This window comes from Panthera tigris, chromosome D4 (genome assembly GCF_018350195.1).
Source record: "Panthera tigris isolate Pti1 chromosome D4, P.tigris_Pti1_mat1.1, whole genome shotgun sequence".
Classification (NCBI taxonomy): Eukaryota; Metazoa; Chordata; class Mammalia; order Carnivora; family Felidae; genus Panthera; species Panthera tigris.
Genome location: NC_056672.1, coordinates 93,150,440 through 93,161,065, shown reverse-complemented (window position 1 = coordinate 93,161,065; position 10,626 = coordinate 93,150,440). Strand labels below are relative to the sequence as shown.

Here is a 10,626-nt window from a genome sequence, read left to right as displayed (position 1 = left end):
AGAATATGCTGACTGGTTTCGGGAGTGAAGAATCTGGGGGGACAGATAACCAGTGTTGTCATGTGGCACCATGTGCCTTGTGAATTCTCCTTCCGTGTCTTCTCGCCCTTGGCCTACCTCCCCAGAACTTTTTGGTTGGGAAGACAGTGCTTCCAGTTACACGGGGAACAGGGCCTCTGTGCGAGCTCTGCCTCGCTCACTACACCTGGATCTGTCATGCCGCACCCTTTCATCTCACAATGATCAGATGCCAAAACCAACACCGGACGGTAGCTAAGGTCTTTAATAGGAACAAAACGAAGGAAATGCCTCCCCGCTCGCCCACCCCGGGACCAGCGGTCGGGGGCGATGGCCGGACGCAGTCCACAGGCACACCCAGCGGCTGCCACTCCTCGGCTCCTAGCGCGGGAAGTTCTTGGGGTACAGCTGGAAGAGCTTGCCTTCCTGCGTGGGCTCAAAGCCGTACTTGTCCAGCTGCTCCGGGTCGAAAGTGCCGTCCCTGTAGTCCTTCTCGATAGCAGGTGCCACTGCCTCCCGGAACAGCTGCTCGGCCGTCAGCGGCACGTCTGTGCCCGCCGGGACGCGGTAGTTCACATAGGGCTTGAGCTTGAAGCCAGCCAGCTCGGGCACCACCAGCTCCGGGACCATTTCCTTGACCTGCACGAACTTCCCGTCGCGGGCGTGCACGCCGGTGCCCTTGGTACCACGGCTCTTATAGAAGGTACGTGGGCCCCGCTTGCTGGTCCACCTACTCATGCGGTCGGCGCCCCGCACCACGATGCGGGCCGCCCCGCTCAGGAGGCCCATGCTGGGTGGGTCCTGCAGGACGCGAGCGTCCTCCGAGCCAGTTCACGCGTACGAGGCCGCCGCCAGGCGAACTCTTGCGGGTCTCCGCCGCACGGCACTCAGCTTCCGGCTCCCGTGATGACTTCCGGCAGTCCGCGCGGCTTCCGGCGCCGTCAGGCCTCTGCGCCGCAGCAAAGCAGCTCCGATTGGCTGCACTGCGTCCAATGCGCAGCCTCCACCCTGCGAGTGGGCGGGACCTCCAGACCCCGGCCAATGCGCGTGGAGGTCCGGCGTCCGCGGCGGGGCGGCGGGAGCGCGGACGTCGGCGGTCCGGCGGTGGGGTAGTGACGGGAGCGCGGACGTCGGCGGCCCGGCAGTCGGGGTAGTGACGGGAGCGCGGACGTCGGCGGCACGGCGGTGGGGGGTAGTGACGGGAGCGCGGGCGTCGGGCGCGCGCGGTCCCGGTGAGTCCCCGCAGAGCGCCCTGAGGTTCTGGCTGGTCCCGAGAGGAAGGGTAGCCATTAGCTGCCCCACCCGGTGACGGACGCACACCGCCCCACAGGCCCGCGCGGCCCTGCGCTGCGCGGTGAGCCGCCTGTGGGAGGCGGAGCCGTGTCCTCTCGGTCGTCCGGACACTAACCACCGCTTCCAACCCCAACTCCGAGGTCCCCCAACCCTGAGTCCCGACCCCGCTGCCTGTCAACCCAAGCCGCCCAACTCCAACGGCCTTCAACCCCGAGCCCCCTAACCTCGACGCCCCCTTCACCCCGACACCCGTCAACCCCAACGCCTGTTAACCCCGAGGTTTCCCAACCTGATGACCCTCCAAAATGACACCCCCAACCTGGATGGCCACTAACCCCGGTGCCTCCTAACCTGCCGTTTCCCAACCCTGCAGCCCACTTGCGCCCCTTCCCTCTGGCTCTGTGCTGTCCCAGATGGAGAAGCAATGGCTTCCACTTTGCCTCCCTAGCACGTGCTGGGGGCCATGAGCTCTACCCCACCTCAAATGTGCAGGGTGGGGTGCGTGGGGAGACTGCCTGGTCAGGGCACTAGCAGACCACAGAGCTGGGGTCAAGGGCGCTGCTGGCCTTTCAGGAGACTGAGAAGGAAGGGTTCTCCATGTGGTGGCAGAGGACACAGGACATTTGACCCAGGAGAAAGTGGGCTATGACCTTGCATCTGCCTTCTGCATCCTGATTTCTCTGGGTGGGATTTTGGAAGAGATAAATCCTCCCTTGCTGCTGCTTTTCTAAGGGGTCTGGGAGCCACAAGGTGAAGGCCCCAGACCTGGCTCCTCACCTCTAGACAGGGGTAAAGTGAACCAGGCAGGTCCTCAATTCATCATCTCCTGGACCCAACACACCCACCTTGAGGTCAACCACAGCGGATAGGAAATCCCCTGACACAGGCCACTAGGTGTTCTCACAGTCTGCTGCCTGGCCTGGCCCCACACACCCCTACCTCACCCCCCAGCCACAGCCTCATCGCTGAGGCACTGGGAGCTCCTGGCTGCACTAGGCCTTGGCTGAGCTGCCCACACCCGCCCTTGACCAGCTGGGAGAGGAGTAGGACTTGGCTGCGCTTCGGGGTTCCTGGGCAGCCATGGGAGAGCTGTTTACAGAGAGGGAAGTGGCTCTGGTGTTTCTCTTCTTGGAGAACACAGCTTTCCACCAGGGTTTTCCTTTCAGTGAAGACATAACTTAAGGAGAAGAGGAACCCAGGAGAAAAGGCTGAAAGCATTGCTCTGCCCCATGAGCGTGAGTTGAGGGAACATTTGCCCGGAACCAGTGCTTCTTTTCACCTTGACTGTTTTTTTCATTTTTAGCCATGAAGCAAGAGGAAGATGCCAGCCCAGAGGTATGGAACTAGATGGTTCCGGGGATGAATCAGAGCCTCAAAATTCCCAATTAGGGGTGTTTCTGCATTTGCTCTGTGGGCAGCTCCTTGAAGTTGGCTAAATGTGGGAGAGGTGGTCTGGGCCCCTCTGTCTCCTTGTCGGATCTTGAGGCCACTTCTTCTCTGAGGTCAAAACTCAGTTCCTGCTCCCCCTTAGGACTTCTGCTTGTTTGTTTAAAAAAAATTTTTTTTAATGTTTATTTTTCAGAGAGAGAGAGAGAGAGTGAGTGTGTGAGTGAGGGAGTTGTAGAGAGAGGGGAAGACACAGAATCCAAAGAGGCTCCAGGCTCTGAGCTGTTAGCACAGAGCCTGACATGGGGCTTGAACCCATGAACTGTGAGATCATGATCTCCACTGAAGTCAGATGCTTAACTGACTGAGCCACCCAGGTGCCCCAGACTTCTGCTTGTTTTGATGGGAGTCTTTTCCTTAGTGGAACATCTGTAGCTACATCACAAAGGCCTTTCTCTATTCCTGAAACAGAAAAGTAGATACATTAAAACAACCACGAAAGCCTGAGATGCTCAACCATACGAAGTTATATAACTAGATTATGGGACACCTGTGTGACCCTTTCCGTGGATATCCCTGGTTGTCCCCAAAGCAGTGGTTGAGCTCTAAGGGACACACTTAGTGAAGGGTGTGGTTGTGAGTGCTGTCATGTTGAGAGCTGAGCACAATTGAGGCCAGGAGATGCCTCAGCTCTGAAGCAAAAAACTCCCACAACTTCCATTTGCCTCCTGAACCAAGTTCAAAAACATGGTTTTCTGGACCACTTACTTATTCTGCCTTGAGGCAACCAGCATTCTGCTTTTGAGACCCTTTTCTGAATGCCCTTCCATTTCACTGGGGTTTTTGGTGTCTAATGCTGGCCTCTGCTTTAGTTCTTGGCACTTGTGTAGAGACTAGAGAGGATTAACAGGGGCTCCCTGCCCTCTCCTCTTCCTGGCCTCTTGGGAGGAGGTGTGTGGGCGCCAGGAGGAATGCACAGTGGCTGCTTGTTTCACTGGTTTCTCTTGCTTGTTTTCATCTTCATCATTTTGGGGGAATCAGCCAGTACCCTCAGGTAGGTGGCCCCAGCCATCTGCCCACTCACCCTCGTGTGCTCACTTTTCTCTTCCTCCTCCCTCTCTTGGGTCTGGACTTCAGAAGCCCCTAAAATCTCCTTCTTGGGGAGTGGTCGGTGCTGGTAAATAACCTTTCTCTGCTATGAGCTGATATGCCGTGTTCTCAGAATCCAGGGGGCTCCTTGGGGTTTCTCAACATTGCTGCGGTGCAGGCTTCGATGTGCCCTGGCACATGGCTGGCAGCACACGGTGTTGTGGGGTGCACCCCTACTGGGTAGCCGGGTTTGCTCCTCCAGACTTGCATCTGAGGAACTGAAAAGCTGAAGATTGAGGATTCCACACGGCACAGCTGCTGGCCCTTCCCAGCCATCCCGCGGGTGGCCTTGGAGGTCGGGTTTCTCTCTCTGTGCTGAGCAGGTGCGCTCGGAGGACCTCAGCAGCCCAGAAGATCACTTCTCCCGGGGCTGCTGACTGCCCTTCTAACCAGCAGCTTTATTCTTGCGGCCCTGGGAAGCCAGGGCCATGCCTGTGTTGGCCCTTCGTGACCACAATGTTCCCTTCCAGGCTGGCTTTTGTCTGGGTCCTGTCCTGCAGTCCTGGGGGCTGCAGTTGACGGAGCAGCGGTCACAGTCTACCATGGTAACCGCCTTACGTGCCTCCTGGTGACGGGTGGGTGCTGGGATTTGTGGGCTTGCTTCACTCCTGGCTGCTCCTGTCACCTCCGTCCCAGCCTGTTGCCGGGGTAGGGAGGGGCTCTGCGGCAGCCTTGCTGACAGGCGCTTTGTCTGTCTGTGACCTCACCCAGCTCGCGGGGATTGTGATTGGAGCCCTCCTGGCCCTCGCCCTTGTTGGCATCACCGTCTTTTTTGTGTATAGGAGAGTTAACCGATTCCGTGAGTATCTTACTTCAGATATCCACCTCTATGGGGAAGGGACAAGGGCTTGGGAGAGTGGGGGAAGGTTCGGTGACCTAACCCCTGTTGTGAGCTTCTAGGAGCAGCCCTCAAGCCTGTGGTGGCTTTTGGTGGGAATTGCTGGCCTGAGGCTGTGCACGCCAGACCTATGGGATTTGAGTATGTTCCCAGCTTTCTCGGCTCGCAGAGACCCTTTTCTGAATGCCCTTCCATTTCACTGGGTACGAAGGGCTGCAAGTCCTGGTACGAAGGGCTGTGAGTCCTGTTCCCTGTGATCCAGTCTGTGCCAGCCTGGGCCCCAGACGCTGGGTGCCATTCCCTGACACCATAAACCGTAGCAGGGGCAGGATAGGCTCGGTGTGTGTGCCCTACGGGCTGCTTGGCAGAGCCTTCCTGCCTGCCTGTGTCCCAGCCGTGGCTCAGGAGACCCCTCTGCTCCCCTTGCAGGACAGGTACAGCCCGCTCCGCAGTACAGATTCCGAAAGAGAGACAAAGTGATGTTTTACGGCAGGAAGATCATGAGGAAGGTAACTTGTGCCGCAGGCCCTGTGTTCCCACAGGCCCCAGCGCAGTGGGGGCCCCAACAGCCTGCAGCTGCCCTCATGCCGCATTGTGGGGTCCTCCTAACGTTCAGAGACTGTTGGCCAGAGCAGAGACGGAGGGCTCATTGGCCCTTTGAGGTGCACATTCGTCTCAGCTAGAAAAGAGGACAGAGTCTCTTTCAGGAATATTCTGGGGTGCGTGGACACACAGGGTTCTGGCCATGGTGCTGAAATTGGGGGTCCTGCCAAGATTTGGAAGCTAGGAGGCCTCACTTCTCAGTCTGGTGGAGCCCTGCCTGCTCACCCCCGGTCTCTTCCGCTCCCCTGAGGGCAGGAGGGACCCCACACTTCCCAGAGGCTTAGTGTACTTGAAATACGTGTTTAAAATAACTCCTGGTATTTTAAAATAGTCCCGATTTGTTACTTGTTCTGGATAAGCAGTTAATTCATGTTCTTTGTAGCAAACTCGAAATACCACACAAGAAGCCATGTGAGTCCTTAGGTGGACCTCCTGTTCTCCTGGCGGTGAAACAAAGACACACTGGTGCTGCTTGCAGGCCATGATGCTGGCCTAGAGCCTGAACGGGATAGGGGCAGCTTTTAAAAGGCTGTCGAAAGGGGCTGCTGTGCCAGCGTGACAGAGGGGAGGCTGAGTGTCAGCTTTGCAGGCAGAGGGAACACAGGCCTGAGGATCCAGCACTCTGAGAATGCTGGCTGTTTGGTGATACGGCCAGGTGGCACTTCATCGTCAACGGCACCAGGGATGGTTCCCTGTGCCCAGGGCAAGTGGGGCAGGTGGGGCAGGCAGGGAAAGACCCTCGGAGCTGCTGTCACACCTGCAGGCAGCCCAGCTCCTGAGGGCTGCGGTTGACCCCTGAGGTTGACCCCTGAGGCTGAGGCTGGGTCCAGTAGGTCACAGGGTCAGGACTCGGCCTTTCCCTTCACCTTGCAGGTGACCACGCTGCCCCACACTCTCGTGGGGAGCACGGCTGCCCCCCGGCAGCGGGCAAGGAAGAGGACCAAAGTGCTGTCTTTGGCCAAGAGGTACTGGGAATGTCCTTGAGACCACACGTGCCCCAGCTGGCCTCCCTGGCGGGCCCTGGTGAGCCTGCTGGCCATCGCTGCTGCCTATGGCTTCCCTGCCTCTGGGTTTGCAGTACTCCTGCCATCTGCTTCGAACCCCTTTGGGCTTCTGCTCCAGAGGCACGTATCTCTGCTTTGTAGGATTCTGCGTTTCAAGAAGGAATACCCAACCCTGCAGCCAAAGGAGCCACCACCCTCCCTGCTGGAGGCGGATCTCACAGAGTTTGACGTGAAGAATTCTCACCTGCCATCAGAAGTTTTGTACATGCTGAAGAATGTGAGGTGAGACCAGCCGGGTGAAGGAGGCTGCAGGAGGCCTGGGGCTGTGCTCCCTAGGACTGCCCGAGCTAAGTTTACCTTCCCTGGCCGTCCGCACGGCCTCTCACAGCTCTTTCCTGTTTAGTTTAGTATTTGTTTACTAATCAGCATTTCCGTCTTCGTGAGGAAACTCAGAGCAGCTATGGGAAGTGTGTGGCTGGATCAAAGCTGCAAGTCTGGGTTCCCTTCCATCTCTGCCCAGAAACCCCATTCTTTCTAGTGGCGCTTCACCATCCAGGAGGGGTGTTCCGTCCACCTGCTTTTGCTTATGTCTCTGGTTCAGATTCATAGTCATGGCTCGAGAGTTCTTTGAGCTGACGGGAAAGCAGTTTATGGGAATTCCCGAAGTGTAAGCTTCTGTCCTGACAGTGACTCCAGGTGGCCAGTGCTGCAGGGTCTGCTTCTCTGTGAACTCTAGCCCTGTGGGTCTGACCAGCAGTGCCTGTGGCAGTGGCTGTATTTGCATCAGCCTCTTGGAAATGCTGTCCTTCCTTCTCTCCTTTCCAGAAGGTGTCCCACATGTGCTATGGTTCTTACAGGGTCCTAGGCCACTTTGAGAAGCCACTCTTCCTGGAACTTTGCAAACACATGATCTTTGTACAGCTGCTCGAAGGGGAACATGTCTTTCAGCCGGGGGAACCAGATACCAGCATCTATGTAGTGCAGGATGGGCGCCTGGAAGTCTGCATCCAGGACGCGGTAAGAGCGCCTGTCACGTGTGTGGATGGCCCCAGGGAGTGCAGAGCAAGGTGGAGGGTGTGGGTCTGTTGTGTATGTTGTTTGTTGTGTTTCTTTTTTTTAAGTAAGTTCTACACCCAACATGGGGCTTGAACTCACAACCCTGAAATCAAGAGTTGCATGCTCTACCGACTGAGCCAGCCAGGCGCTCATGTTGTGTTTTTACTTAGATGTCTGTCATTGAAAACATTTTTTTAAGTTTTATATTGAAAAGTTAGTATAGCATTTTAAGTTTCAGTTCTTTGGGGAAAATGGCACACTTTGGTCCCGGCATTGGCACACAGCTGCCCTTCAGTGTTGGTACGTTACCTTCACTCATGCATGTGGGGGTACCCATGGGTTAGTGGGTTCAGCGGCATTCGGTGGTTTTCTGCCTTTTACCTGTTCTAAGCCTTTTGAGATGTCTCTCCAGTTTCCCGAGAACACCCTCAGCAGTTGGGTGTTGACCTGCCACCATCAGTTGTACCCTTGCCTGTTGTGAATGATTTTAACTCTAAGAAAATAATTAAGGTATTAATTCAGCTGGAAACGCAATACTTGCTTCCTGCCTCTGTTAATTACACCCATGAATCAGATGTCCCAGGGAGCAGCTTCCAGGCCAATCAAGCCTGTGGAAGTCTTGCTTTCCAGCAGAATGTATCCTTTGATTTTCCCAGGGGAGTGACCCAGGCTTCCCACTGCTTATTATTGTTGAAGCAGACACTCAGTGAGCCCCAGTCTGCACAAAGTGGCCCCTGACCTTAGGGAAGTCCCCACCTGCCAGGACCCTGGGGTGGGCCCTGACCCATAATGGATCCCACATATTCTTTGGGTTTCTAGATACGATGTTGTCCGGGCAAAATTACTGTGTGTGTGTGGCTTCATCCCACACTGGACTTGATGGGATGATGAGAGAAGAAATGGTCTTTGTCTAGTTTCCTCCCATTTGGGCCATATCAGCATCCAGGGTTATTGTTTCCCAGCTAGCCAGCCTTTCCTGAAAATGTGACTTTGGGCCAGAAGGAAGGGTTCTTGGAGGGTGACCAGGGCCAAGTTTGAACAAGTTCAAAAAGGAATTTCCTGGGTGAAGCTGAGAAGTTCCTGTATTAAATAAGCACCTACTTTTCTTTCTCTTTTAATCCAGTGGAAAAACACATCAAAATGCTATTATTTATGCCAGTAACAACCGAATTTGGTCCTTAGAACTTTTTGTTTGGGCCAGCACACTCACTTAGGTTTTATGAAATTCAGTCTAAGTCCTCCTAGTGAGAATAAGCCCTGGGTTGAAGGGCCACGCCCAGGCCGAGCTTCCTGATTGCTCTTAACTCATCTTTGTTTTTTCTGTCCTCTGCTTTGGAGCTTGCTCCACTTCTAATTCCTGAAGGTCAAATAGGGCACAGCCTAACCCTCGGGACAGGCGACAGTGGAGGCTGTGTTGCCCAGCTGGCCTGGGCTGGGCTGAGCCACCTGTCAGGGGATGACTCTGCTCTGTTTCCTGAGTGCAGGATGGCACCGAGGTGGCGGTCAAGGAGGTTCTGGCTGGAGACAGCGTCCACAGTCTCCTCAGCATCCTGGATGTCATCACTGTGAGTCTCCCGGGTCTACCCAGAAGTCACCTGGACGGCATGTCCCTCACTGCCGAGTCCAGTTCTCCCCAGTGGCGAGGGGCTGGCCTAGGACGGGAGGGACCCCCAGCAGGTCAAGGGTGTGTGGGAAAGCAGCTGTAACTGTGTTGAAGGAGAGCTGGGCATTTGCTCACGGGTTTTGGCTGTCTCTTAAATGATTATTGTTATATACACGTGGTCTGAGATGCAAAAGGCACAAATGTTGTGAGTGAAAACACTTCCTCTCACCCTTCAGGCCCCAAGGCCCCTTCCTAGGAGGGCCCTCCCATGGATCTTCTGTGGTAACGGGTGTCTCTCTGTTGTTCCCAATCTCCTGCTGTTGACTGGTTTTGTGTGCACGCCACTCCATATGTTTGAGGACCAATTTGCAAGACAGATCCCTAGCAGAGACTTCCCAGGTGTGAGAGTGCACCCCCCACACGCCTGAGCCACAGTCCTGCGGGAGGACACCTGTGTCCTCACCCCACCAGCTAGGGAGCCATCTCATGTTTGATCTTTGCCAGTCCAGTCAATTAAAAGATAACATGAAATGTTATCTTGGGATTTTTAAACTTTTTATCATGGTACACTTGAAACATATTCAAAAGAAGACAGAATCGTAAAATTAATCGTGTGTGCATCACCAGCTTCAAGAAGTCTCGGCTCAGCATGACTATTCCTATCTCATTAACTAGAATTTAATGTTTAATTTTCTTTTTCTCATGAGTAAAGTCTTCATACAATGAAGCAAATCTTAGGTGTCTGCTACTTGAGCTTAGATAATGCACACACCTGTGTAGCTCAAAAGGTGGCATGTGATTGTCACCTTACCTTCGAAGTTATTCTTTCTGCTTTCACTTTTAGCTATACATTGAGGCAGCTTATACCTCAGTTTCCCCAGAAACTGCACAGAGGAGTCTCTAGAGCAGTTCAGCAGACCTTGGCAAGGACGCATCCGTGTGGGGCCAGGAACCTATGTACTTGTGTGACACTCACATGGTGGGCGGAGCCCTTGGTGGGTGTCCTCTGATCCAGTTCTTGAGTTCTTGTGCACAAGGGGGTGATAAACTCCAGAGACTTTGAGGGTGCCCACTGTTTTCACCCATCCCTGTTAGGCTGGCACAGACGTGTTTTGAGCTGTGGTGGGGCCTGGGGTGGAGGCATGGATAGGACTCTGGCATCTTGCTCTGGCCCCAGGACCTGGTGTGCCTTCACGAGATGCTTGGCCAGGGCTGAGAGGGACACTACCTCTGAGCAAGGCAGACCTGCCTTAGAAGGCCAGCTGAGGGCAGCCTCTGCCTGGAGCCTTGTGCTGGGAGAGGCTACTCAGACGTGCAGGACAGGCCCCATATGGCTGTGTAGGGCTCTGGCTGGTGTGTTGGAATCTGTAAGGTGCACAGTTTTCTTTCTGTAAAGGATGTGAAATGAGCAGAAATGATTCCAAGGAGAAGAGCTGAGTCCCAGAACTCACTTAGAACATTTGAGAACCACATGCCCAGAGTTCCCGATGTACAGGGCTTGGTTAGGAGGTCGGGACTACCCCACTCCCCCATTGTGGGCAAACTTCCAGTTACACAGCTCCCTCCAGAGACTGCTGGGCCCACCCTGGTAACACAGACATTGCTAACATGTGAGGACTTAACAAGGGTTGAGGGGCTCCCCCTGAAACCAGGGACCCAGACCAGCCAAGTTCCTG

At 55.1% G+C, this 10,626-nt stretch overlaps 2 protein-coding genes across 6 annotated transcripts in view; one reads left to right on the top strand and one right to left on the bottom strand.

The window, feature by feature from the left end:
- Positions 1 to 265: 265 nt before the first annotated feature.
- On the bottom strand, positions 266 to 999 carry MRPL41 (mitochondrial ribosomal protein L41). Its single transcript, XM_007092982.2, has one exon. The coding sequence runs from the start codon at positions 805 to 807 to the stop codon at positions 400 to 402; it is 408 nt and encodes a 135-aa protein (XP_007093044.2). The 5' UTR covers positions 808 to 999; the 3' UTR covers positions 266 to 399.
- A 129-nt stretch (positions 1,000 to 1,128) lies between these two features.
- The window catches only part of PNPLA7 (patatin like phospholipase domain containing 7), a 63,194-nt gene continuing 53,696 nt past the window's right edge, over positions 1,129 to 10,626 (top strand). For 2 of the 5 annotated variants that reach the window (XM_042963420.1, XM_042963418.1), the window contains exons 1-9: positions 1,272 to 1,372; positions 2,615 to 2,646; positions 4,317 to 4,391; positions 4,558 to 4,645; positions 5,114 to 5,193; positions 6,161 to 6,252; positions 6,433 to 6,573; positions 7,149 to 7,308; positions 8,832 to 8,912. In XM_042963420.1, coding sequence (XP_042819354.1) covers positions 2,617 to 2,646; positions 4,317 to 4,391; positions 4,558 to 4,645; positions 5,114 to 5,193; positions 6,161 to 6,252; positions 6,433 to 6,573; positions 7,149 to 7,308; positions 8,832 to 8,912 — 747 coding nt within the window. In that variant the 5' untranslated portion in view covers positions 1,272 to 1,372; positions 2,615 to 2,616. Of the gene's footprint in view, positions 1,251 to 1,270; positions 1,373 to 2,614; positions 2,647 to 4,316; positions 4,392 to 4,557; positions 4,646 to 5,113; positions 5,194 to 6,160; positions 6,253 to 6,432; positions 6,574 to 7,148; positions 7,309 to 8,831; positions 8,913 to 10,626 lie in introns of those variants that run through there. The other 3 variants (XM_042963419.1, XM_042963421.1, XM_042963422.1) reach the window with 3 other exon arrangements.

Coding starts and splice junctions, on each gene's coding strand:
- MRPL41 (XM_007092982.2), bottom strand. CDS start 807: ATGGGCCTCCTGAGCGGGGCGGCCCGCATCGTGGTGCGGGGCGCCGAC.